Here is a 22171-nt window from a genome sequence, read left to right as displayed (position 1 = left end):
AGCCTGACGTGGGGCTTGAACCCATGGACTGAACCGTGAGATCATGACTTGAGCTGAAATCAAGAGTTGGATACTTAACCAACTGACCCCCCCCCCGCCAGGAACGCTGACATTTTAATTTTTTAATGTTTATTTCTTTTTGAGAGAGAGACAGCATGTGAATATGGGGCGAGGCAGACAGACAGGGAGACAGGATCTGAAGTGCGCTCCGTGCTGACAGCAGAGAGTCTGATGCGCGGCTCGAACTCATAAACCATGAGATTATGACCTGAGCTGAAGTCAGACGCTTAACCGGCTGAACCACTCAGGCACCCCCCCCATGTTTTTTGGTTAATAAAAATATGTACAAGATACATTTGCCTTGATTATTATGGCATATAGAAAGTTACTGATCTTTGAATATTTATACTTCAGCCTCTCTAGCCACTTTCCATTAATTTCAGAAGTTAGTTCGCCTGAGTTTTCCAGGAGTATGATCATATTGATGGCACTCATAACCATTTTCCTTTCTTTCCTTATGTTTACACTTATTTAAATATGTTCCATGCCTTAATGCATACCTTAGGAATTTCAAGATACTGATGCAAGGATCTTTTACTTCTCTCCAATTTAATGTAAATGGTTCTAGTGATTTGTTCTTAATTGTGATGTTTGTTATGGCTTTAAAACAGTCTTTATTCCTTTAAGGTAGCATGCCCCTTTTCTGAGTTTATCATAAGGCTTTACCAGTAATATATGTTAAGTTTATGACATAATTTTTCAGCACCTACTGAAATAATTATGAAGTTTTTATTATTGCAACTATTAATATGGATTATTGCATGAATGGATTTTCTAATTACAGGCACATTCTGTTAGGTCTTTTCTATACCATAGAGCTAATCTGTCAGACTGCTATTCATCCAGGATGGTCACTTTTCTCAACAGAGTGACACTTGCCAATTTTTTTTTTCTCCACAATGGTCTCTGTATCATTAACATTTTGTTTTCTGACAAGCTTTTGGTTTGCAGCAAACAGTTTGATTGTCGTCCAAAGGGTAAATAAACATGACTCATTGTAATGGTTAAAATACATTGTGCAACTTTGAGGTTGGTGACTGTCTTACAGAAGTGAGTAGTACAATAGGTCTGACTCTTAACACCTCTAAATCAATTCCAGTAAAAGAAGACCGAGGAAATGAAAATGGAAGCCAATAAACCATTGCACAATGGCAGAATTTGCTGCTATGGGTGCTTTACTTATTATTTGCACGGGGAAAGTATCACTTCTCCTGCTCTGGCACACGTTGTCCTCACACAAATGTGCCAACTACACAGGCCATTGTCTGTTACATGGACCATTGTTAAGTGTTGTACTTCTAGAATAGTTTCTCTTGGGTTTCTTAGAATGTAGTGCTCATTTTCACTTAAACATTTTCTTCTTTTAATCTTTGAATTATTCAACAAAAATGTATTCAGGGTCTACTCTGTGCCCTATTGTGTGCTGGGTCCGGGGGAAACATTTTAGAAACTTTAGACATGATCCCTCTGGTTACAGAACTCGCTTATATATCCGTAAGTAAGATTCAAAGTTTTTTTCATGCTCATTATTTGTACCTTGTCAGAGGTTATCAATTGTTACTTTTCTGTGTCTTTTGTTACATGTTTTAAGTACATAATACAGCTTAATTGTTGACGGTTTGAATGTTCTAGAACTAGTCATTCAGTATGTGCCAGGCAGGATTCTGGATACTGGAGATTCCAAAGTGAAGGAAAGAGACAAAAATCTTTGTCCCCATGGAGGTTACTCTATTCTTCTTCTTTTTTTTTTTTTTAAATTTTTTTCTAACGTTTATTTATTTTTGGAGACAGAGAGAGACAGAGCATCAACAGGGGAGGGGCAGAGAGAGAGGGAGACACAGAATCTGAAACAGGCTCCAGGCTCTGAGCTGTCAGCACAGAGCCCGACGCGGGGCTCGAACCCACGGACCGCGAGATCGTGACCTGAGCCGAAGTCAGCCGCTTAGCCGACTGAGCCACCCAGGCGCCCCGTGGAGGTTACTCTATTCTAATGAAATCCCAATCATGCCATCAGCACAGAGCCTGATGTGGGGCTCGAACCCACAAACCGTGAGATCATGACCTGGGCTGAAATCAAGAGTTAGACGCTTAACCAACCGAGCCACCCAAGTGCCCCGCTGTGTCCTTCTTGTACATCAGGCTCTGCTTTTGTGGCTCCCGTAGTTTGAGTGGCAAGTGGATGCTGAAGGAGTTAAGTACACATGTGATCAGGATCACCAGGATGGGAAGATAAGATTGGCTCAAGGAAAACAGGGTGCCATGTATGTTAATGAGCACGGGAAAAAGCCATGGTAGCATTTATTCATTCATTCACTCAAGAGTCAACAAAAATTTCTGAGCTAAAATGACTCTGAGCCCATATGTACAGTGGCAACTTAAATACGGTCCCTTGTGAGTTTCCATAAACACTGACGTGGCTTCCTAGCCGGGTCTAAAGTGTCTATACAACCTACAAATGCAGTGGTGTTTATGAGAGAAGATTGTCTTCCTACATCATATTTCACTAATGATAATAGTAATACTAACAGCTAAAATTTATCGAGCATTTTCTACATGCAGGGCATATGCTAAACCCTTTACATGTATATTCTGTAATCCTCAAGAACCCTAAAGTAGGTAAAATTAATATCTCCATTTGAGCGATGAACATCCTGAGGCTTAAACGCCTGAGAAACGGGTCCAAGATCACAGCGAGTAGGTGGTGGGTTTGAGATGTCATGGATCCACCACAAAGTCATGGAACGAGCTTCAGTTTTAAATGAAGGTCAGGGACAGGAAATGAATCTGCATACTTCGCCAAACATGTTAAGAATGTGAAATAACTCTCTCCCGGTTTTCACAGTGTTTCCGAGTAAATAATCTCCAGCAGAATCCACCCCAAGCATGCAATTCTTTGCATGCAGCGTACATAGTCACGAAGGACAAGACATTGTTCACTGCAGAGAACGCTCCCACATTTCGCACCTGCCCTACTGCTGGTAATGACCTATCCTGGTTTCTTTTCAAGGACCGCATCTGAGCAAAACACCTTTTCCCCAAGCAACAGGTGTCTGCGTACCCACTGGAGCAGAACAAGAGAAGGTGGCCCATAGCTGGTCTCAGGTAGACACCAGTATTCTGCTCCACGAAGGTTTGAAGAAAGGTTTGACGCTTTGAAGCTTCCGTGTTTCGTCGGGTCTCCTGTCAACACACATGCTCGCCTCACCATCAACTCTCCCAAATGTGCTATATAAATGCAGACAGAACTGGCTCTCACCCGAGCCTGGGGGCACCAGGAGGATCTGCCTGTCCTCTTCCTCCCCGTCTCTTTCATCATTGCCATTATCATTTATTAAGCACTAACTGTGTGTCCAGCACTCTGCTAAGGTTTTATCTGCATTCATGCCTCACAGCAATCCTATGAAGTTGCTACCTTTAACTCATTTCTCAGATGATAAAGCAGGCTGCGAGGTGGTTTAACTGCCTCAAGGTCACAAGGAGGAGCGAAGTCTGGATTAAAACATGAATCTATTTAACCCCGGAGGATGTGCTCTTAACTGCAAAGCTACACTGCTTGCCTTAAAGGATTTACAATAGGGTGTAGGATCAAGGAACAATGGACCAGATGTGTGGATCTAAGATAAGCCTGTATTTACATAAAGTGATAGGGCTGAGATTTAGAGGTTCTTAATCTGGGGTCCATAGACCTCTGGGTGGCTAAAAATAGACTGTGGCGGCCTCGTCACCCTCTAGTACAGGAGGCAGCGGTTTTTTTCCTTTTTTCTTAAAGGACCAGATAGTAACTATTTTAGGCTTTGCAGGCCATATGGTGTCTGTCGCAAACAATCATTTCTACTGTTGTAGCGCAAAGACAGCCACAGACAATATACAAACGAACTGGCAAGGCTGTGTTCCGATAAAACTTTATTTACAAAAATAGGCAGCTAGCCAGCAGGCTCTAAAATGGTGCATGAGTTCTATGCATATATGTGCATTTTTGCTGTCCTCGGAAGATCCAAAGTTTTCCGTAGCTTCTCATGACGATTCGAAATCCAAGAGGGCTAAGACCTGGTCTAAATGGTCTCCAAGCCCCTCCGAACTCAGACATTCCAGCATTCTATGGATTCTGCATGTGTTTTAAATTAACATTCTCTTAAAGATCTTTCTCCCTAACAGCCTCATTTGATGCATCCTGCTGTGAACTCTTAAGCCGATTATAATCCCCCGCCCGTCGTTGAGAAGGAAACGAAGAACGGACTGCCATTTCAACTTCCCTGGCTTTCCTGGCCAGATGGTAGTAGCTGGAACACAAACACGCTCCCGACTGGAAAATGGCAGCTCGGTCCCGCACCAGCTAGCTCGACGTTTGCTCAGCCTTTTTCTTCTTCTTCCCAGAGATCACATTCTGCGTCCCACTGAGCCTTCACCACCGAAAGCACTCACTTGTCTTGACCGTATTGATAACGCAGTTTGGACTCATGCAGTCAGCCAGGTCGGCCCAGGTATGGTGTGGAGGGAGAGACGCTGTCCGATGCGTTTCACTGACACATCTCTGCCTCTGTTCAGAGACTGTCCCCCTCCCAAGAAAACTTGGTTCTTCCTCTTAGGGTTCCCCAGCTCCGTGAGCCGCAGCATCTTATTAACCGCCTGCAATGACGCCCACGGGTACCTTTACCCTGCCCGCCGCTCTGTGGGACTTGGGTGCCCCTAACTGGGATCTTTGGGTGGACCTCGCTGATTACGTTCCATTTTTGTCCAGAGTCTGGTACCCTGCTGGGCATATCTGTTCTAGCTTTTTAGCACCAAGATCCCTGAAAGCTACAGCCACTTTTAAACGCTTGCATTACCTCTGAAAATCAAAACAGTGATTGTCCCATCAACTCGAGTTAAGAAGCCAGATTGCTTTAAATTTGAGGGAGGAAAAAGGAGATACGTTAAAACAACGAATCACAAATTTGCACTTATATTGCAGGTTTCTGAGCACGGCGCAAGAAGCAGGAGAGGCACAAGGGGAGAAAGGACAGAGGGCTGGAGGATGACGAACGTCGAGGCCGACAGGGGTCTGCACGCTGCTCCCCGAGTGCGCCTGCGCCCGAACTCGGCGTCGCCAGCGCCCGGCGATTTCTCATAGCGAGCGACCCCCGAAGAAGGAAATAAGCCCGCAAATGAAAATAAGGGGAACATCAGTCACTCAGCCGGGACTCGTGGAGACTTTATTCCAGGCTAGACACGTGTATATATCACACCGGCGTTAGTGCGAGCGCTCTGAAATGAAACCCAAGAGCGCCACGTGGTGCGGCTTGTCCCTCCAGCTCGTGTTTCAGCTCGGCCTTCTGGTCGCCGTCACCTGCCAGCAGCGTGGTGCCCCGTAAACAGAAATAGGTCGCGGGCGCGTGGGTTGCTCGTGTCCTGGCAGGTCATTATGTGACCTTGGCTGGCCAAGCCCTGTGCCTTAGTTTCCTGATTTGTCACGTGTAAGAATTCCCTGCTCTGCATACTGCAGAGGGGCGTTAGGGGGGGCTGGAGTATATATATATATATATATATATATATATATATATATATATATACTTGTATTTGGACGAGTATAAAACACCAGATAAATGTGAAATTGACCTTGTTCTTTTTGTTTAGCAAGGTAGTGGGTAGGCGGGGGGTGCGGATGATGGCATTTTGCACAGAAGGCTTAGTGACTCAATGAAGTGTCCCCCCCCTCCCCCCCAGTAATATCTGGTCTGGGATTATTACCGCGTTCTCGGTGTTTCTAGACATACTTCTCCCCTTCAGAAATGCCAGAGGTGAAAAATACTATTCCACTGCTATAATTTGTCACCCTGGCTGCCTGAGCAAGAAAGACCTGCATAGACGGTTTAGTAATTAAGCTTTTCAACACAGCATCATAAAGTTTTATTCTGGCGGAGGCTATATTTATCAGCTAACAAGTATTAAATCACCCCACTGCTCGAGCCGTTTCTCACTTAAATACGCTCCTTTCAAAACAGAGCGGCTCTCCGTGGCTGTCTTGATTTAATAAACGTTCTTGTTTGGAAATACCGTGGTGCTGTGTGGTCCTATGGGGCTGACAGACACACGCCCCGGTCACCTCACCCAATACTGCTGACTCCTATTTCCCTGGGGTGGCGGGCGGGGGGAGCATACTGGACACCCCAGCGATGGGTCATTCAGGGCATCCTGGCCATCTGAGTTTTGTGGCCCTCTGGGATGGCTTCCAGATTTTTCTCTAACCATTTCAATTTCTGAAGGGAAAGAGGTGAATGAAAATAAAGAACACAAGCATTGGATAAATTTTGTTTCCTTATTTGAGCATCAGGAAATTGGTCTTTTCCTCACAGAGATGGATCTAAATGTAAGATGAGTTTTCAAAATGACTGAAATGATCCACCAACCAGGCAGGGCTGAGTCTTTTCCCATATTTGCCACAGAGTTCTCAAAACAGATGCAGCATTATTAGGCAGACATACTCAGAAGGAATTGACATTTAAAAGCCCTCAGTAATGACTTAGAAAAATCTTTTCTCCAAGTAACTCACCCCAACTTTCTAAGTCATTTTCTTTCTCTTTTCTTTGGAGGACGTGCATTCATGAGACAAATAGAACGCTTCCTCAGGCTTCAGGACGCTCTCTGTCAAATGGCTCCAGAATTACATTCATTAAAAACAAGATGGTTAAACACATCTGAGTCTTTTCTGCTATACTTTAAGGGTAAAACCAAATTGATCAAATAGGGGCCAAAATGATTAAAGGAATCTCAATATCCTTCACCATATCACACCAGAAATCACTTAATTTCCCCTTTTCTTTCTCTGCTTTCAAAAATAAGTGACATTGGGGGCGCCTGGGTGGCGCAGTCGGTTAAGCGTCCGACTTCAGCCAGGTCACGATCTCGCGGTCCGTGAGTTCGAGCCCCGCGTCAGGCTCTGGGCTGATGGCTCGGAGCCTGGAGCCTGTTTCCGATTCTGTGTCTCCCTCTCTCTCTGCCCCTCCCCCGTTCATGCTCTGTCTCTCTCTGTCCCAAAAATAAATTAAAAAAAAAAAAAAAAAAAAAAAACGTTGAAAAAAAAAAAAGAAAAAAAATAAGTGACATTGACCATATGTAGGCATTTCAGTGTTTCATGAGTTGGTGGCTAAAAGGACATGTAACAACATTCCGTAGGATCACAAAGCCTGCTTTGTGCTACAACATAAGCAATTTCTGCCCATGCTTTCAATGTGGGTGTATATATGATACAAGGCATGTGAGTCTGAAACCTTCAATACCACCAAGGTAAGAAGTATTTTGTTGAACTGTTCATAGTCTGAGAGGCCGCAATAATTTCTTTCCTTGCACAATTATAAAATAGCACTCGCCATTTTGCTTTTCAAATTAGCAACAAGTAGCTTGTTTAGAAGGCCGGGGATCAATTTCTCTCCAGCCAGTCATTGGCAGGAAGCATGTGGGTCACTGAAGCATGTGGGTGATATGCTGAACCACTAAGCTGGCAAATATTGAACTATTTTAAGTGCATCTATTTTCTAGCTCAGTAAATTTTCTTGTTGTATTAAATTCATTAAACCCGACACAGTCTAAATGCCACAGCGCATCCTGGAGAGCGCGTGAAGGTAACAGCACCAGCCATCAGAGACAGCCGAAGGTTAAGATCGATATATTTTCTCTCGGTTTCTGTTTAATTGTTACATTCATATTAAGCCTGAATTTTTTTCTTTAAGGTTAGAAACTATCGTATGACTTGGAAAGTCCAGTTGAATCCGGTTATTTTCTGAAAATGTGAAGACAGGTTTCTTTGTCAGTCGATTGCCCTCCAAACCACAATCCTGGAGATGACGACACCTGAGACCTACAGGTCAGGATCATTTAATAACTTGAGAGACACAGAAAGTACCCTCCGTTATCCACAGTTCAGGGGAATCGAGTAGTTCGGCAATCTGCAAAAACACTGAATCAAGGTCATGCTCGAAGATTGAAAATGAAGATTTGATATTAATTATTCTTTATTTGGAATTGAAATTCTCAAAAGAATCAAGGTTTTGGAACATGAGCTATTATTTTGATTTGACATACTTTTTTTTGGTGGGGGAGGGTTATTTGTTATTCTTAAACATTATTTTTTATTTTTCTTTAACAAGGAGTAATCATGGCAATTCAGAAACCCCGTGAAAGGTGTACTGTACAGAGAATCTTCATTGCAACTTGGGTTGTAACTATCAAAATTACGAAATCGATTTTATACTCCATACGAAAAATTTTCCAGTAATTTCTCTCAGCAAAATAGAAAACAAAGTAATCTCTCACAGAGAACTGTGAAACCAGAAACCCCAAGCACAGGTAGAGAATAAAGATCCAGGGGCTAAATTTGGTTCTTTAAAGCTTCTAGAACACACAGGGCAGAAGAGACGCAGCCGTCGAAGTTGGACTGGGTGAACCCATCCCCTCCACACACAAGGAAAGGTTCCCGATGAAGAGTCAACTGGCCATGAGAGTTGGCAGGAGCACTTATCACCTAAAAAAGTTAAAAACAACAACATACAAAAGGATTGCGATTGACGTTCTCTGCCCCATTACGTGATGTCAACACTCACCCGGGGAGGAGTTCTCTACCAGCAGAAATCACGCTCTCTCTCAAGGAACAACGGCGCACAAAACGAGGACCCCTAAACCCCTCCCCTCACCCAAGTATTTATACTGACCTTCTCAAATGTCGACATTTTCAGGTGGTTGATACACTTAACCCAAGTGTGTTGAACTTCAAAAATAGTAGGTCACGATATGCTCAATTAGTTGAAGGTACAGCATTTTTTTGATAAGGGGTGGGAATGATATTTGTGAAATCATTTACCGATTATTGGGTCCCGGCTATGTGCTAGACAAGGTAAACAGAGCAGAGATTTAAGGACTGTATCCCGAAGGACTTTCCAGCCCAGCACGGTCTGCTAGCACATAACAGTGTCTAAGGGCTAAGGCAGGGTGAGTAAGAGGGTGCTACCTTGGGGTGGGGGGGTGCCCAACCCAGCACAGCCGGATAAAGAAACCTTCAAAGGGGAGGTGACGGGTCATTTCACTTGAGTTCTGCCGGATGCATAGGAGTTTACCAGTGTAGGAAACAGGCCTTTCCAAAGAGAATGAGCAGCATGTGCAAAGACCCCATAGTCCATGGGCAAGAGAGAACAATGCGTGTTTAGGAAACTGTGGGGTTGGTCACACTGTGTGTGTGTGTGTGTGTGTGTGTGTGTGTGTGTGGTAGGGCTAATCAGAGGAAGGGACACGGCTGAAAGGCAAGTTAGGAGGCATTTAGTGTTTCAAAATTAAAATGTATAAAACTTATAAACACAGGTCTATTAAAAATGTAGAACTGACTTACTAATAAGCCAAAAGGGAGAGAATTAGCTGAAGTCTGGGATTTATTTTATTTTATAGAACCAGGTTTATAACATTTGAAATGGTGAAAAGGGCATAGAGGTTATTTCCTGGAGAAAAAAAATACATATTCTCAGACTTGGGATGAGTGTTGCTAATAAGCATTGAGAGCTGGGAGAGTGAGCCGGGTGGTGGGGGGTGAACACAGTCGTTTTGGACAGTGAGATGATTTGGCCCCGAAAGCACCCCAAGCCCCTAAAATGCAAATCACACAAACTTATTATAAAGGCACTCTCTGGGCGCCTGGCTGGCTCGGTTGGTAGAGGATGTGGCTCAATCTCGGGATTGTGAGTTCAAGCCCCACATCGGGGCTAGAGTTTACTCAAAAAATAAATAAATAAATAAAATCTCTTCCCCTATAAAAAAAAAAAAGGCAATCTCATTTGGGGTTGCTTCCCGGCACAACTTCAGGGGATGCCATTCACACAGACGACAACGTGGCAGTTCTGGTCTCTCACACGTTTTCACGGAAAGGAACAGACTAAGGCCCACGAAGATTTGCTATTTTAAAAATTACCAAAAACAAAAACAAAAAAAATCAAGAAATATACCAAATACTATTTGGATTATGGGGCTGAGATTTGGTTCTAGATAGGTTGAGTTAGTACATGCTTTTACAATTTTTTAAAACCAGAAAAACTTTGCAGAGGTTTTTTTATTTACAGGCCATATTTTGCTTTAAAAAAGAGGTTGGGAGGGCGTCTGGGTGGCTCAGTCAGTTAAGCATCTGACTCTCGGTTTTGGCTCCCAGTTTGAGAGATCGAGCCCTGCACTGGGGTCTGCACTGACAGTGAGGAGCCCGCTTGGGGTTCTCTCTCTCCCCTTCTCTCTCTCTGCCCCCATCCCCCAAGATAAATAAATAAACTTAAAAAAAAGGAAGTTAGGTACAACTATTCCTTTGTTGAATCTCTAAAGATATGGACGTTTAAAGTCCCGTGTTGCGCATATTCGATGTAAACTTTGAAGAGTCCCTCTCACTTTTCTAGAGGCCATCTGACAGGAGCAGCACCTTTCATACACGTTGTAGATAATCTTTGTTTTAAATTATGCCGTAGTTTTAGCTTATTGTGTTCAATTGCGATTTCATTTTTTCCTTGCTTTATTGAGGTATAACTGACAAAAATTGTATATATTTAAGGTGTACAACGTGATGTTTTGATATGCGTGTATACATTGTAAAATTGTTGTCATAATCAAGTTAACATATCAGCTCATATAGTTTCCATTTTCTCTTTCTTTTTTTTCTCCCTTCCTTCCTTCTTTCCTTCCTCTCTCTTTCTCTTTCTTCTTTTCTTTTCTTTTCTTTTCTTTTCTTTTCTTTTCTTTTCTTTTCTTTTCTTTTCTTTTCTTTCCTTTCCTTTCCTTTCCTTTTCCTTCCTTCCTACCTTCCTTCTTTCCTCCCTCTCTTTCTTTTCTTTTCTTTTCTTTTCTTTCCTCTCTTCCTTCTTCCTCCCCACACCCCACCCCCCGCCTTCCTTTTGGTGAATCACTTTATGATGTATCCTCTTGGTGAATTTCAAGTATACTATACAGCCTTGTTAACTACAGTTGTGTTGCTCTATGTTAGCTCCCCTGAATGGACTTGCTCTGTGTAACTGAAACTTCGTACCTTGGACCAGCATCCCATTTTCTCTCCCACGGCTCCTAGCATTCACTGCTCTGCTCCCTGTTTCTATGGGTTTGACTATTTTAGATTCCGTATATAAGTGAGATCATGCATTGTTTGTCTCTCCATAGCTGAGAATCTTGAAATCAGCTGAAACAATCTTTGAGAGGCTCAAAGAGATGGCACAGAGGACAGACACTGAAGAACAGACCTGGGCATTCAACCAGAACCTTTAAACTCCTACTTTAGACAGAATTTAAACAGGTTGGATTATTTGATTTGTCGGTGAAATACTAAGGGAAGAACAAAGCCTTTAGGTTCTTATATATATTAATGACTTCAGAATGTGGTAACAAATAGTTTGAAAGCAAGGGAGACTATAGGAACACTCAAAAACCAGATGAGGCTGGGAAGAAGCTTGGCAGTCTGGTGCCATTGAGTAGAGGGGCAAAGAATTTTTTGACTCTTAATAGGCCCTGAGGGTGCCTGCTATGTTTTCCTGCATTCACTAATGCTCATGATGATGTCCCAGTATCCAAGAACCAGTCCTAATATGCATAAGATATTACTTGTGAGCATTTCTCGAATGTTCACCGCAGGCCAAATGCTTTACGTGTGCACCCATTTCATGAACACAGCAACCCTGCAGGGTGGTTACAACTATTCTCATTTTATAGAGGAGAACATTGTCCTCGGGAAGATTGTCACCTGCCCCAGGACAGAGAGCTAGGAGGTGAGGAAAAAGAGATTCGGATAGAGCAAGCAGACTCTGGAACTCATCTTTTTAACACTTTCAGAAACATTTCCACGAAGAGGCGATTTAAATGAAACAAACACAAATGCGTGATAGTCACTGACAGTTTTACACACCTGGAAAACTCACATAAATGGGACAACTCATCCATATACATGTGTACATATTCACACGTGTATAACACAAAGTAATGCATGCACGTATGTATGTATAGTTTTTAAAACAAAACAAAAAATTTGACAGCTTCTTAGCTTAATGCACCTAGAAAATTCACATAAATGGGATAACCCCTTCATATGTATTCATATATACATACGTGCGTGTGTCTATGTATAATGGAATTCTATTTGATGAGTGGCATTTTGAGTGGCAAATGCCAGATGGCAGGTCACGTGGCTGGAAGACCCGGCCACCCATAAGCCGGTCTGCAGTTTGGAGGAAATCAGTCTCCCCGCGTTGAGGTGCGATCGTCCATTTTGCAATCACCCAACGAGGAAAGTACGAAAACACGAAGCGTGTGCTCGCAAGTTCTTTCCCCTGAGTGATGTAGATGGCCCCTCGCTGGAGGGGCACGCGGTGGCCAAAGCCACAGGCTGTCACTGCGCTTCTAGCCACAGTGAGGAACCACAGCTCAATGGCTATGTTTTGGACGGGTGGCAGGGCTGAACTGCCCCCTTGGAAATCCAGGTTGTGTCTGGAGGGTCAGGGACGGTCAGAAAAAAGTCCTGCTGTATCAGCTTATGCTCTGGGTCGCTAACGCAAAGCTTCTATATGCTTCGGTGATGACTGGACCAGACATATAAATTCAAAGCAGAAAAAGGAGTTTTATTTCTAAGCTATCTTAGCCCCTGCGAATGTGTTTTACGCCTCTCTCCACCTGCGGCACAAAACGGAAACTCGTTGGCTCCCCGTGGAAGTCCTTCCATGACCATGTCTTCCCTCCATTCAAGTCTCCTCTCTTGTCCTGCCTCTCACCTTCGCCATGTGTCCTGTCTACATTCGCCCTGACCTTCTGCAGAAACGCCCTTCCTTGTCATGTTTCTGTGACTTTGAACGAGCCATCCCACGCAGTGACGTTGCAGTTCCTTTCTTCCCTGCCAAGAAAATTGCTCATCCCTCAAGAACTAACACAAATGTCGCCTGCTCTGAGGTCTTCGTGCCCTGAGAGGCAGGCTAAGTATCTTTTCAGGGTGTTGTTTTTATCTATGATGTTACTTGTTAGTTTGCACTGTAATTACGTCCGGTCTTGTCTCTCCTCTAGATTGTGTGCTTCTAAGAGCAGGGCTTGGGATGCACTAATCCTTGTATCCAAGTCTGGGAACGGTGCCTAGCCCCTATTAAGTGTGCAATAAATGTTTATTGAGTTTTAAAAAAAGACAATATTGTACACACAGTTGATCAAATGAAGGTCTTCGCAGGGAACCATCTACACAAAAAGTGTTATTCAGAGGCTCCCACAGGGCTGGGAGCAGCTCAAATGGAAGAGATACTGTATTTAGAATGTTCTCAATAATGATGAATGAAGGGCTGTCCTCTCCTCGCGTCTCGGGCTGTGAGCTGCTTTATGTGAACATCTTGTGCGTCATGTATTAAGTGGAATCACACAAAGCTGCTGATTCTGTAGGTCAGGAATGCTAAATGTTGTCCATTTTTATACAGTTTAACCTGTTTCTTCGTACCGTGCTTATTAGCTATAATGATATACACAAAAAGTGTTCTCATTAAAGATGAAAAGAGAGGCACAGACAAGAAGGCTAACAGCGACTTCAAAATGGCGATTACCGGGGCATGTGGGGGGTCAGTTGGTTAAGCATCTGACTTCGGCTCAGGTCATGATTTCATGGTTCCCGGGTTCAAGCCCCGTGTCGGGCTCTATGCTGGCAGCTCAGAGCCTGGAGCCTGCTTTGGGTTCTGTGTCTTCCTTTCTCTTTGCCACTCCCCTGCTCATGCTCTGTCCCTCTCTCTCTGTTTCCCCAAAATAAATAAACATAAAGAAAAATTCAAAATGGCGATTAGCAACAAAGCAAAGGTGATAATTAGCAAAAAAAAAAAAAAAAAAAAAAAAATTCCAGTACACACATGACTATGCACATTCTTCCTTCCACACCTAAGCTGACAGCAAAAGACCGTCCTCGGGCTGTCAGACGTCTATCCAAACAGAACGATCTTGCTGTTTGGCCGAGAGCATGGCTATATTTTAAGTTGATTCATTCTAGTGGACTGTCCAGCCCAAGATTTGGTTGCTTAAAACCCACCTTTCTGAAACACGGCACTAAGTGATATCCATGCAGAGCTGGGCAAGAACTGAGGTCTCACAGAGTCTAATCTTAGGTGTGCAACCAACCTGATAAGAAAATGAGGACAACGTTTAAACAATCAGGCTCTTAACACTGCATTTCCTCACTTGTCACGAATGCAAATTATACCGCCTTTCATTGGATCTAAGGCACCTTCGATTGGATGAGGCACCAATATTTTAAGTACCAGTGAGACGGAAAATGGTGGCGACATGGCACCAAGCTTTACACTTACTAGAAAGGCTCTTTTAGACTTATCTACAAGTAGATCTTATGCCGAGATAGAAAGGAAATAAGAGGGGAACACAGGCTCGGCCTTTCCAAAAACGTATTCACATATAGAGTGTGACCTCTCTGCTCTTTAACTCAGAGTTGTCCACATCCACGGTCTTCCCCACATCGTCCGTCCCCTGCGCCTCCTAGAGCGTGGGTGACGGGTGACGTGACATTTCTTACATGGGTGACCCACCGAATTGTTCATGCTCGCATTTTCTTTTTTTTTTTTTTAAGTAAAGTGTTTTATTTATTTTTTTAATTTGTTATATTTTTTTTAACGTTTATTTATTTTTGAGACAGAGAGAGACAGAGCATGAATGGGGGAGGGTCAGAGAGAGAGGGAGACACAGCATCTGAAACAGGCTCCAGGCTCCGAGCTGTCAGCACACAGCCTGACACGGGGCTCGAACGCACGGACCGCGAGATCATGACCTGAGCCGAAGTCGGACGCTTAACCGACCGAGCCACCCAGGCACCCCCATGCTCGCATTTTCTGGGAGCCACTGATACCTGTCTCGCAAGTTCTGAACCATGCACTTTCTCTTCGGTGGAAAGGAGTGGTCTTCTGAGGGTGAGAGCCACCACGACTCATATGCTTTTCTCAAATGGTCCTCAGATAACCTGCTCGTTAAAATATCAAGGGGCTGCTGTGGCAGGAGGTCCCACGTTACACCACCCGAAATCGCTAAGTTCGTGTGAAAACAACCTCCTGATGTGTCCTGATGCATACCGACTTGGTGGCATCTCACAATGGGTGAAATAATGGCAAATACAAAATGGGGGAAGGGAAGAGGTTTGGTGAGTACTTAATGTGAGCAAATGCATGGCAAGTCTAACGCTAATGAAAAACAGGATTCTTTAAGCAGGGCCTTTCCTGGTAACGGCGTCTCGGGGTCCAGACACTGGGGTCTTCAGCATTGCTGGTTTAGAGCAATGCCAAACCCCAAGAAAAGGCGCAGGCTCAAGTGAAACTGACAGAGACAGACCGGTGAGCAGAGAATCGACTTGCTCCTTCACACAGGTAAATGTACCGATTCCAGGACCGGGCGGGCAAATCTCCTCAACCGTGTCCTAGATGATCGGCGTGACCCCGCGAGCCAACTTCTGGCAGCCATCACTAATTGATTGTGGCGTTCTCTCCCACTGAGCCCAGAAGTGGCCACAGCATCCTTCCCACCTCATTGCTTCAGGCAGCCACGACCAGTCTGTCGGAGTTGGCACTGGAGGGGGAATCCTGTAAACCCATCCTGGGTTAGAAGACTGCAAACACGGAATTAGAAATAAGTGAATGAAATATTCTTCGCTGTTGTTTTTTTTGTTTTCTCTTTTCTCGTTAAGCCAGGATAGTCTGATGCATCGCCTTTGTCTAAACTGGACATGTTTCAACGCCAAGAATTAGGAGCACATCAGGAGCTATTTCCTCTGGACGATGCCAGGGGCCCAATTCTAATTTTTTCTAATAATCTTCTAATCTTCATCTACAGCCCTTGGTTCTTAACCTCCCTCCACACTGTCATCCCTCCACGGGTCACACCGGGGCTTTGACTGCCGGGTGAAGATACAAGGCACGCATTTTGGCTACAGCTGCATGCTGCAAATCTGTGCATCACAAGTATCAGGGCTTGTGGGAAAAGCAGAGTTGGAACAGATCTTCCAAAACTGCTAGAACCCTGACCCAAGCACTCACAAAAACAATACCCATCCTAGTAAAGTGACTAGCACAATGAGTGTTCTCCTAGCCTCTGCGTCTGGTGATACCTTTGCAGCCTGAACTCCGCTTCCTCCTCCAAGATGTGGGTCCCGGGGGACAGTTGCTCCGAAAAGAGACCATTTTGATCTAAATTTAAAATATCGAGGAGGGAGCCTTCATCGAGGCGTCATCTCACTAAAGGGGAGACATCTTTGTGAATTCTTCATTAGCACTTAACAATTTCCCCAGAGAGTTGACCGTGGCAGGAACCCCAACAGTTGTTAAGGCCACTGTGACAACCACCGTTTGCCCTAAAGAAAGGCACCTCCGGAGATTTTTCAAGTTTTTTTTTTTTCTTAGATTTTCCTATTTGCCAAAGCTTCGTCTCTGCTTGTGAGAAAACTCACCCCGGTCACTTGAAAACATAAACACGTACGACACCAATACGATCCCCCTATGACCCTAATTTCCTATTTCTCAATTGCATTTGAAATAATTCACATTAAAAAAAAAACCCAGGTGCTACAAAAGACTGAGCAATTTTATGACTCTCTTGTGTTACATTACGTTCCGGAGGGTCACGTTAATTGGACGTGGGATGCCTGAGTCTGGACAAATGGAGATGTCTGAGGCATCACTTGCACTTTCGATAGCCACACTGAATATTTAAATTGATTTCTATCCATTTCAATGTCTGAGGGCGTCTCTTTCCTCCCATTGTCCCCGGAGTCCAGGGAAACCTGATTGTCTCCTGGATGCACACTAACTTGGTTGGGGCAAACTCTGAGTGAACATCTCCTTTTGCGGGCATTTCCCCAGACCATTGTGTGTGGGGGGTACTGACCACACTGGCAATAAGAACAGCAAGGAAGGCTGAGATGCAGTGGGGCTGATTCATACATTTCCTCACTTCCTCTCCTCGGCCGCCAGCATAAACCTGAACCCATGCCATGGTACATAAACAGCAGAAATGGAATATTTGGTTAACTTATTCTTTTATAGCCCCGATGCAGAGCTCAAAGGCAGTGGTTCCCAAAAGTCAATCTATGGCAAGAAGAGAAAAAAATAAGGAGAATTATGAGCTTTTTCATGGAGCCGAATGTATTCTATTTATAAATCGGGTATGAGGTTACATCTTTACTATTTTTTTTTTCTTTTGGTTATCCCTTCCATTAAATTCTGGAGGCTGTGTTTGTGCTTCTCAAATTCTTAAGGGCAGAACGCAAAGAGAGCAATATTATACTGGTTCCCGAGACATTTAGAGGGATTTTACCGGTCCATGAAATAAAAACGCTTGGACTGTTTTCCATAAAGCCGGGGTGCACGAGGGGGAAGGGCAGAGGGGAGGCTTTGGAAAACCACCAGGAATCTCAGGTAACACTGCATAACCTTTGGTTTGGACTTGGTGAGTGGATGAGCAGTTTTTAAAAAATGGGATAAAATCTCGTGTACGACTCATTTCCCAGAAACTTGTGAAGCCCCTCCTGCAGCCAAATATTAATCTAAACAGAACTACAATCTAGGGTAACACGTTCTTCCTCTGTTCACCTGTGGCTGAACACTTGGGTAGTAAACACAGGGCTGCAGGGAAAAATAGGGATGGGGAAAGACTTAATCAAACGTAGAATAAATGTCTGCCTTCACACTCTATGACCCTAGAGAGAAAATGTTGTTTGAGAGAAAATGTTGTTTGTGTTGATTCTATGTATACATCTCCCCATTCCTACCATATTCTCAAGGCACTGATTTTAAGCATCTATCATATGCCTGTTTACAAAAAACAGGGAGAAATGTAAACAAAAGAAGAGAGACCAGGGACTGTGCTGATGTTAGTGGAAACGTCTGTTTACATATTTATAAATGAGGATCCAGCCCAGGGCCTCAGAGCAGGATGAGACCTCATTGTTGGGTCAGTTGTGAAAAATATTATCAACCCCTGAGCATTGGTTTTTTCTTGAGTAAAAAAAATGTGTTCCATTGGCTAAATTAAAAATGTAATGTTTCTATGCTTTTATTTTATAAAAGTCCCTTTGGGAACTAATGGAAATACAATAAAATGTTGCTGATTCCTCTACACTTAACTCACTAAAATGCAGTTTGGTAAGAGATATTTGTTACTGAAAAGCCTTGTGTGTCCTCAGAAATCGTGAGCTACCAAGGTTGTTTTATTCATTTTCGTATTCCCAGCATCTCTGACTCCGCTGTACGTGGCTGCTGTTGAATAAATGTTTGCTCAAAGGACGTGTGCATGTGGGCCAACAAAAAAACTAATTAGAACTTACGAAGGTTTTAAAGTCTCAGAATTCAAAAGGTCTTTAAACATGGAGGAACTTTTTTTCTCTCTCTCTATGAAAATAATTTCCTTTGGTTTTTCAGTCTCTAAATCTTCCTTTACCTTCTGAGTTATCATGCTATTTACTTCCTTCTCTTCTATAACACTTAACACCTGCCAGTTGTCATTTAGTTCTTTAGCACTTGAACTGTCCAGGAGACAACCCTTCGGGCTCCAGACTCCTTGTTCTGATGGCCCGAAAGCGGAATTCTCCGCCTCTGTCTGGCTCACCTTTTGTAGGTACCAGGCAAAGTCACCAAGAACGTCTGAATCAGCCTGAACTTCAAAGAGCGAATGAAAATGGCTTCCCACCCAGACAATTCAGCTTCACCTTATAAAATGCTACTTACTGTTAACGACAACCTGGGAAGTGTGTAAGATATCACTAGATGAGCGTGTACGTATGAATATGCATATGTGTGTGATAGGATCTACAGATGTTTGTCTTTACTTTTTTTAATGTTTATTTATTTTGACAGAGAGAGAGAGAGAGAGAGAGAGAGAGAGCATGAGCAGGCGAGAGGGAAGAGGGTGACAGAGAATCTTAAAAGCAGGATCCACATCAGCGAGGAGCCCAATGCAGGGCTCGATCCCACAACCTGAGCCAAAGAGTTGGACCCTTAACCAGCTGAGCCACCCAGGTACCCCTGCCTTTATTTTTAAAAATGGAGACCCTAGTTGGGGCGCCTGGGTGGCGCAGTCGGTTAAGCGTCCGACTTCAGCCAGGTCACGATCTCGCGGTCAGTGAGTTCGAGCCCCGCGTCAGGCTCTGGGCTGATGGCTCAGAGCCTGGAGCCTGTTTCCGATTCTGTGTCTCCCTATCTCTCTCTGCCCCTCCCCCATTCATGCTCTGTCTCTCTCTGTCCCAAAAATAAAAAAAAAAAAATGGAGACCCTAGTGACACGGTCCATGATATTTCCAGTTTAATGTCAAAGCTGCAGTGAGCCTGTGCAGACATAGTTACTAAACAATCCTTTAAATAATTTTCTTTCCTGGGACACAGCGAATACATTCTAGAAAGCTATAGGTGTCAGGGAGAAAAGAAACCAATTTTTCTGGGTGACCTAGCCAATCTATGTCTATATTAAAAAAAAATTCTCTCATAGAACAGTCAACTCTCTGTGCTCAGATTTTTGTGGCGCAGCCAGAAATCATACACATATGGAATATATTTGCTGTATTATTAAGAAAAGTGATGATATGGGTTATTTCTTAACCATACGTTGCATATTATTGAAGATAAGTGATACTGAGAACTGGGATAATCAGGATAAATTGGAGTGCCGATTATCCCGCTTCGTCTATTTTTAGATATATTTCCTTAAAAAAGATTGCACTCCTTTTGGCCACTGATTTTTGAGGCTCTCAGTCCTATATTATCTTAGTTACAGTACTTAATATTCGTAAAGAGCTTTATCAACACACGGGTGCTTTCCCGCAGAGATGGTACGTTTCTAATTGGTTCTTACGTGTTATGTTCATTATCTCATCTTTCTCCGGTTCTATTCGTCTCTCTGGTGTTCTATTATATTTAATGGTGATTTCATAAGCCCGTTTCTTTGTCGCGCTTTAGGGGAAAGTTTGCCTGTGTTGTGGGCTCCTGGCTGCGGGGCTGCGTATCTGGTACTACAGAGAGCCGCTGTAAAATGACTATTGGTTGGAATACCCTATATGGGAAGAAAGTGATGTGGTTTGGCCAATTCTCAGTGGAGCTTTTCACTTTATTGGTATTTGTCTATTCTATTTTAATAAACCATGGGGTAGATGCAGGCAGAAAGTGCCACAAATCAATTATATGATCCACGCGGCAGCTTTAGTGGGGGCTTCAGCTGCGAAGGACGCACTCTGCTGAAATTGTATATTCCGTTCCTGAAGTCCACATTAAATCTGTTTAGATCTATTCTACCTTTCAAAGTCCAGGAATCACCGGAACGGTCTGTTTCGATGAGGAGTTGTTCACAAGTACACAATAAAGAATGAGATACTGTTTTCTCTAGTGCTGTTGCAGTAGTAACAGACAAAACAACAGTCGCATTACAGTCCCCTTTAGAGTTTTTAATTTAATAGAAAATTGTCCTGCCCTTCAGCAAGTTTTCGTATATGCATGCATTAACTCTTCCAACATGTGGCGTGTTCCTAGCAGTGACCGAGCCTGCGGAGGGGGCTGAGGGCACAGACACCACTTCCTAGCCATGAGGTGATCTACCAGATCGGGATCCTTTTGTTTTTGCCTAAATATAAATGTTGCACCACAGTGTCTCAAAGGATCCGATTGCTCGGGATCCTAGGATGCAGAGGGCCAAACATGCTTTCGATTTGTGCGTCTGGACATACATCTAAAATCATCCTTCCTACTCAAGTGAGCCTAATCACTACTTCTCCCCCATTTAACAGCTGTTCAATTCCCCACCAGTTCAATCCTTGTCCCTTCTCCCACTCCATTTCCCGTCCTCTTCCTGAGGACCCAGAAGAATGGCCATTATTTCCTTCTGATCCTCACTCGTGCTGAACGGACCCAACAGCTTTTTGTTTGCGCTGCGAGAATTTTGGCCAAAAGATTGCCGCCATTTTGATCTTCGGATGCAGAAACAACCTCCTTTCCACTGTTAATACTGTGAAATTAAAAGGATCAACACTTGTGCTCCTCAGAGAGACAATAATGGAGGATAAAAAAACAAGGGGTTTTAAAAACCAGCTTAATTGGGTGTGATTTATATGCAGTGAAATTCACCCTTTTTATGCTCACTGTTCTATAAATTTCAACAGTATACACAGTCGTGTTAACTACCACAAATATAATATAAAGAACATTTCTGTCACCCACCCCCCCGCCCCCCCGCCCCCCACATTTCCCTTGTGCCCCTTTGTAGTTCATTCCCTTCTCCCAGTCATAACCCCTGGCAACCACTGATCAGTTTTCTGTCCCTATAATTTTGCCTATTCCAGGAAGCCATACAGGTAGAATGATACAATAGACAGCCTTTGAGCATGGCTTCTTTTGCTAAGATAATGCTTCTGAGATTCACTCATGCTATTGTAGATAGTAGTAGCTTGCTTCATTTTATTACTGAGTATTTTTTCATTTACAGATGTGCAACCTTTTGCCCATTCACCAGGTGGTTAATACTTGGGTTGTTTCCAGGGTTTTTTGTTTTTTTTTTGGCAATTATTAATAAAGCTGCTATGAGCATTTGCGAATAAGTTTTTATGTGGATGCATGCCTTCATTTCTCTTGGATAAATCCTGAAGGGTGGGGTCCTTGGGTCAGATGGTAAGTGTATATTTAACTTTGTAGGAAACTGTGAAACTCTTTTCCAAAGGGGGTGGGGCCATTCCACATTCCCGCAGTGACACGTGAGGATTCCATTGACATCCTTGCCAGTGCCCAGTACCTTCAGAGTTTCTGATTTGAGCCACTCTACTAGGTGTTCCATGGCATCTCATGGGGGTTTTAATTTACATTTCCCTGATGACCGATGATGTTCAGCATTTTTTTGTGTGCTTACTTGCCATCCAATCTCTTCTTTTTTGTAACTATCCATAATAGCCACTGGCAAACAGTTATCTGCTTTCTGTCTCTATGGGTTTGCCTATTCGAGACATTTCATATAAATGGAATCATTCAAGATGTAGCCTTTGTGTCTGCTGGTTTCTTTCACTTAGCATGATGGTTTCAACATTCGTCCACATTGTAACATCTATCAGTGTCTCATTGCCTTTTTTTGTCCTTCAAATGTTTAATATG

The 22171-nt window shown here is 43.4% G+C and overlaps 1 protein-coding gene across 9 annotated transcripts in view; it reads right to left on the bottom strand.

Annotated features, from left to right (window-relative positions):
• RNLS (renalase, FAD dependent amine oxidase) overlaps window positions 1-22171 on the bottom strand; it is a 322949-nt gene that overhangs the window by 61064 nt on the left and 239714 nt on the right. For 3 of the 9 annotated variants that reach the window (XM_058696295.1, XM_058696294.1, XM_058696299.1), the window contains one exon: window positions 8018-8557. The exons of 5 other annotated variants lie outside the window; for them this stretch is intronic. In XM_058696295.1, the coding sequence (XP_058552278.1) occupies window positions 8405-8557 (153 nt within the window). In that variant the 3' untranslated portion in view covers window positions 8018-8404. Of the gene's footprint in view, window positions 1-8017; window positions 8558-14831; window positions 15665-22171 lie in introns of those variants that run through there. One more of the 9 variants, XM_058696293.1, reaches the window with a different exon arrangement.

The sequence above is a fragment of the Neofelis nebulosa genome, chromosome 13, assembly GCF_028018385.1.
Source record: "Neofelis nebulosa isolate mNeoNeb1 chromosome 13, mNeoNeb1.pri, whole genome shotgun sequence".
NCBI lineage: Eukaryota > Metazoa > Chordata > Mammalia > Carnivora > Felidae > Neofelis > Neofelis nebulosa.
The sequence above is the reverse complement of the archived record's forward strand: the minus strand, read 5'-3'. Positions and strand labels throughout refer to the sequence as shown.